Raw genomic sequence first — 6420 nt, forward strand, 5'->3', positions numbered from 1 at the left:
GATCTTATGTGACTTTTTATCCCTAGTGTGTCATTGACCTTTGAGATAGGGGGCAGCAGTTTTCGCGCGACACTCCTTCCTATTGAGACAATTATTAAAGCTATATAGAAATTTGATTGTTTTATGTCCCTTTTACGGCCAAGGCAAGCTCTAAAATTAACGTTGGAACCTAAATGTAACCTTGTCCTTTGAGATTAAGACCTGGAGTTTGCGTGCTGTGTCACTGAGGCAAACTTTTATACCACATTATAACAAGACTGCGCGATTCATATCAAACCTGTGGGCCGGACAAGGTCTGACATGATCTTGATCTGATCTTGACATTTGGTATAGGGCTTGCATGCGATACTCCGTCTCATAGACAGTATCATATATGCCGAATATAAAAAGGTTTGCTCAGTTTATGTCAAGGTTTTTGTCCGGATAAAATCTGACGGACGCACTCGCTAACGCGCGCACCTTACAGCCATTTTGACGGCTACTCGAGCGCACTGCAAGTGGGCTCGGCAACAGTAAGACTTGTTGGACAAAACGAACAAATAAAGGATTGCTGCTTTGGAAAAATTGCGTATACATAAACAAATTGGCGTCGTTTAGAAATTTCTTTCAAACTTTACAACCTACATTTGAGAAAGAACATTCAAATATTGCTTAACCCACCAAAGTGAAGGTATTTTTCAAAATATGAAATATGCCATTTTCAGTTGAAAAATATTCAGTTCGCCTTTCTGTGATTTATTATGTAATATTATTTTTAGTTTTAAATTGTTTGCTATCTTGTGATATTTCGAAGTTTTATGAATTTTATGGCTATCTTGTACGTCACTTTTAAGTAGGTTTGTCCAGTCATAAATTTCAGCATTTGATTTTTAAATCAAAACATACTGTCGATTTCACATAGAAATAAGTACAAAACAATGAATGAGAGAAAATTCTAAACCAGAGAAAAATAAATTAACAAAATTTGTCTAATGCAAACACATGAAAAAAGACATTTTCGACGGATGCAAGATTCGAACCGTCACAAGAATTCGCTTTAAAATTATCAGATTTCTTTCCACTCGTCCCCTGCGCCAAGAAGACAACTATATGTCTAACTTTTTGTACATATTATACTACAATTCTACTGACTGTACTTATCTTTAATCATATTTTGTTACTTTTTCATATGATATTTCAATACAGAATATTTTCATAACATATAATATTAAATTTAAACTTCATACTTCTAAATGAGTGAGAGCTTATATAACAAATAATGTTATCAACAGCAAAAGGGTTTCACACTGCTAAAATCAACAAACGCACCGCCTGAGGGTGACATCGCTCGTCTGCAAGTGCTGGACAATATGTAACAAAAAAGTTAAATTTTAGATTTTCTAAGTACAAAAAGGGCCATAATTCTGACAAAATGCACATAAGATTTATGGTTTTTGGCCTACGTAGTCCCCTAATGATGAAAACTAAGTGTTCAAAGTGTCAAAGCTGTAGCTCATAGTTTTTGAGAAAAGGTGGACCTAAACAAATCTTTTAACCAAAGCCGACACCGATATCGACGCCGACGATCAAATGACGACAACACCTCGTAGATTGTTTTCAAAAATCAGACGAGCTAAAAACGCCATAATACTGTACGTTACTAATATCTGATACAAATTGGTAATTATAGTAAAGCCACTGTAAATGTTAATATATGGATTGTTCTCGTTATTTTTTGTCTTGTGGCATTCATGGATACGAGTATGCCGTAAGTTCCAATATGGTTTACAACTTTCTAAATGCCATAAAACTCATGAAATAAACATACTAAAGCAATAACAAGTTCAAAAATAGTTTACAAACAAATACCAAAAGGTTAATGTGCACATATATTCTCGCATTCCAAGAGACAGACCATGTTGTTGCAGCAATTCGTTTTATCATTGCCAGAGGGATAACCTACAATTTAAAAACTGTTTAACAAAATCTGTACGAAGATCCTTTGGAAGCATAGATACAACCAAGCAAAATAATAGCAGACTAAGTTTGATTGAGTCTGTTCCTGAGAAGTAATGGAAAGTACTGGCTTAGGCGGAACTATTCAATGGACTCCGTAAGGCCTAAAAAAAATTCTTTGTTTCCGGTAACATGCTCAAAAAAATTAGGGCAGGTAGGTTGGAATTGTTTATTTTTTTTTTTTATTAAGGGAGACTTTTCGGAAATTATTTTTGTGTCAAAAAATGAATACAAATAGGGGGGTTATGCCTTTAGAGCATCAGTAAGTTGATTTCTAACATCACTGACCATGTTTAAAGCATAAAAAGTGCAGTTTTGCAAGTTTTTGTCAAAAAGTTGAAAAAGAATTCTCCAAGGCCAAGGTCGGGATACCGGAAACAAACAATTTGTTTTTTACGCCTAATCCTAAAATACCAGACATATCACACTGGATCCACAAAGAAGTGACTGAATGGTTTTGGTTTTAACGTGAACTAAATTTTAAAGAATCAGTATAAATACAATTTAAATAGTGATAGTAAATTTTTAGCTTCATTTGTTTAGTCCGCGCATAAGTACATTTAAGAAATAATTTAAATTAAATATGTGCGGTTTTAAACTGTGATACATGGTTTCGGAATGTCAAATATTTTCTCCGATTTTATAGGACCAATGTCCATAAATTGTAAGCCGTACATTGATCCGCTGTCAGGGTTCACTGAAGGAGTGTAGTAGTTCACATAAAACGGCTCGCATACCTTAGGGTGTATAGGCGTCAATTCTGAAATGAAAAGGGAGACGTTATACACATTACTCTCAGTTGGAACATTCCTTATCGAAGGGCAAATGTTGAAATAAAATGTCTTTTTTATTCTATGACACTAGTGATAAGTTTGAAATTAAGACTGTTGGAGCAAACAAAAATGTTGAAATAAAATGACTTTTTTATTCTATGACACTAGTGATAAGTTTGAAATTAAGACTGTTGGAGCAAACAAAAATGTTGAAATAAAATGACTTTTTTATTCTATGACATTAGTGATAAGTTTGAAATTACGACTGTAGGAGCAAATTAAATAAATATGGTTGCTGAAGGAAAGGACCTTGGACATTTTCCTATTCAGATTGCCTATCCGATTAAGGAAAACATGACATAAGGATAGACTTGTAAAATTGCATAGTTATGATAGTTAAAGACCATTTCTTGATAAATGCGACTTCATTTTACAAGTTTATGAACAAAAAAGAAGACTTTGTAGACATTTCTCATTCTCTTTTCTATTAAAATATGAACATAAATCATTTTTACATTTTAAACATCTTTCCCACCAGTGACGCAACAAAATAGTTCACATGCCTTTGTAAATAATTATTATATACGTATGCTGCAAAAATGGCAGTTGGTCACGGGTGGGAAAGTGTTTAAAATTGAAAAAAAACTACGTACAGGGTGTCAGCAAATAAATTTTTACATAAATATTTGACACTTATTGCATGTGTTTCCTAAACCTTACATATATACAGCTTTATTCATTTTTGTAAATATTTCAAGCACAGAAAACACTAAACTAAATAAATACGGGACATAGAAAGTGAAGCTAAAAAGCAGACAGATCCTTATAAGTATATCTTATGAATTCTTCAATCAGATCTGTTACCTCTTGACAGTCTAAGTCCGTCGATTGAGTGTTATCAGGATTGAGACAACTGCATCTGTCATAAGTCAAGAACCAAGCAAGTGGCTTCGACATATTACATAATTATGTGTCTTCAACGTAAACATGACAAAGAAATACAGACGAACTTCTATAGGAATAGTGCCACTTAGGTGCAATTTTTTTACCTTTTTGTAGGACACAGTTGAAGCGAACCTAGAATGCATTTTAAGAGCAACATTTGCTTTTATTTGATCCAGCATCCTATACCCTAACAAAAACTACACCAGACACCATTTCATTAACTAACCTAATTGCTTCCAGAACTTACAATGACACCCATAGAACTAATACTGACTCGCCCATAACTAACACTGACACCCCCAGAATTAACATCAATTCGCTCACACGTCTGAAACTTATTTCGAAGCCAACCGAAATACTAGTAAGGACCTCAAAGAACTAACACAGACACCCCAAGAATATCTATATAAATGTTGATACTAGCTAGTGAAGTTCCACTGATATGAAATGCTAAAAGTAGGGCATCCCTGAACCCGCAGTGGAATAGGCAGTCTCCTGCACCCCTCCGGTTCAACTGAAAAAGGCCAACTACGCCAATGTATGGCCAGCTACACCACTGCATGTATTCAATAATAATCCTCCACATAATGCCCGGTCAGTATTGTTTGTTTTGTTTTGTGTCGGGTTTAACGCCGTTTTTCAACAGTATTTCAGTCATGTAACGGCGGGCAGTTAACCTAACCAGTGTTCCTGGACTGTACCAGTACAAACCTGTTCTCCGCAAGTAACTGCCAACTTCCACATATGAATTATCAGAGGTGGAGGACGAATGATTTCAGACACAACGTCTTTTATCAAATCGTCACGGAGAACATACGCCCCACCCGGGGATCGAACTCGCGACCCCGAGATCCGTAGACCAACGCTCTCCCTATTGAGCTAAGCGGACGGGCCGGTCAGTATTGTACATGTGTATAAATACAGTATAGAAAACAAACAATAGGATATGATCAATGCATCAGTGTTATCATGGGCACTCGGGTGGAAATAACTGAAGTACAGTTAGGGACCAAATGTTTTGTTCCACTTTTATTTTTTCCGTTTCGTTTATTTTCAAAAATGTCAATAAAACTGATAATCTGCATGGTATCAGTTTATTTGTTGTGTTAAAATATTTCATAGTAGACATACCTTAAATACCAATGCTTATTTTAACTAAAAATACACATTTTAAATTTTTCAAAAATATGACCCTTAGTTACAAACTGTTCGAATTTCAAGAAAACGAATATAAAATAAAACTACCTTTATGACAGTTTGATAGAAATATAACTTATTTATCAGTATTTGAAGCTGTTATATAAAACTATCAGCTACTGAAGTCAAGAAATAGCATTGAACTTAGGGAAAAATCCCTAGCATATTGTCCGATGTCCTTTCGTTTTTAAGGTATCTAGACTGATAGAAAAATATACGCTATATACGTCTACAAAATATATTTAAAAAGGCAATTGTTTTGTTTTTATCAGAAATAAAAAGTATCTTATGGTGTAGCATACCATTTTTAAATACCGTGGCGGTGATGTCATAAGGTACGTCTATATCTGTAGAGAACTGGTAGGTATGTAACAACCTGGTTGTGTTGCCTGATCCAAACACCCCAGTTGCAATTTGTTTGGCGTCATCTGTTGATTATACAATATTGCATTTAAACTGATACCTTATCATACACAATATTTGAACTTTCATTTGACTTAAATCACAACTTTATGTAACATAGGATGAAATATTCTGTTAGAATTTTGACTCTAAACGATTTTTTTCTAGGATGTTTTAGTTCTGAAGGTTACAGTTCTGTTTAAGGACACTATTATCTGTCAAAGTAAGATATATCGGCTGACGAAACAACCATAAACCCAGATAATAATCATTTTTCCCGATATGACAGATTCTTAATGACACAAAGCATACGTATGGCGATCGTTTCGACATCATGGAAACTATTGTTAGTTTTACTCACTTGGAATGCACTGGTTTGTCATATTACTATCTAAACTGGACTTCTGGCACTCGCCTCCACTTAGTGAGTACATCATCCGCTGAAACGTCACAATTTTGAATTAAATTACATTATTTTATCACATATCAGTTTGGCATATTATAAAATATATTGTATTTATGTAAAAATATACTTAAAATGTGTCTGACCATTATGTTATTAACATAATATTTTTACATTAGATGTGCATACCATTGTTTGGAGATACTGCATAGAACCGAACAACGAGATCAATATTAGAAATTCAAAACGCAAAGGTACAAATCGATGCTCGATGTAGAAATGAAAAGCATATAATATAAGACTGGTGTTTTAGGAGCGGGCTACTGTTAAAGAAACACACATAATAACACAAGGCACTTAGGAACATTCGTTTTAACACATATAACAATAATATCATAAAAAAAATGCGGACCATATTTTCATATGGGGCAGGCACCTTTCGATAACTCGTCATTTGTCCAATATGGGATTTTCCCTTTGCTAATTCCGAAAGAAAGCGATTGTACCAATTACAATGTAAATACATGTAAAAACTTACCTTTTCAAAATCGTATAGTAGAACTGTATTCTCTGGCACAGGTCTAGGTATCAATGGACTTAATTCAGTACCCGTTATATTGAAAAACACCTTCTTCCTTGTAAAACTGTATGCAGCATGTACTGTGCCGTTGATGTACGAAAATGCCGTGTTTTGATCTATAAATA

At 34.4% G+C, this 6420-nt stretch overlaps 1 protein-coding gene across 1 annotated transcript; it reads right to left on the minus strand.

The window, feature by feature from the left end:
• Nucleotides 1–1127: 1127 nt before the first annotated feature.
• Nucleotides 1128–6414, minus strand: LOC128552336 (uncharacterized). Its single transcript, XM_053533366.1, has 4 exons — nucleotides 6254–6414; nucleotides 5674–5752; nucleotides 5213–5338; nucleotides 1128–2755 (listed from the first exon to the last, which is right to left on the minus strand). Exons 2-4 carry the CDS (start codon nucleotides 5747–5749, stop codon nucleotides 2589–2591), a joined length of 369 nt encoding a protein of 122 aa, XP_053389341.1. The 5' UTR covers nucleotides 5750–5752; nucleotides 6254–6414; the 3' UTR covers nucleotides 1128–2588.
• Nucleotides 6415–6420: the final 6 nt, after the last annotated feature.

Source organism: Mercenaria mercenaria, unplaced genomic scaffold, assembly GCF_021730395.1.
Source record: "Mercenaria mercenaria strain notata unplaced genomic scaffold, MADL_Memer_1 contig_2344, whole genome shotgun sequence".
NCBI lineage: Eukaryota > Metazoa > Mollusca > Bivalvia > Venerida > Veneridae > Mercenaria > Mercenaria mercenaria.

What these genes read in the sequence shown, in the direction of transcription:
- LOC128552336 (XM_053533366.1), bottom strand. Translation starts at nt 5,749, where the DNA reads ATGATGTACTCACTAAGTGGAGGCGAGTGCCAGAAGTCCAGTTTAGAT. An exon ending in GACAAACCAGTGCATTCCAA is followed by an intron (nt 5,339 to 5,673) that starts GTGAGTAAAACT and finishes TATAATCAACAG; the next exon opens with ATGACGCCAAACAAATTGCA. An exon ending in CGCCACGGTATTTAAAAATG is followed by an intron (nt 2,756 to 5,212) that starts GTATGCTACACC and finishes TTTTCATTTCAG; the next exon opens with AATTGACGCCTATACACCCT.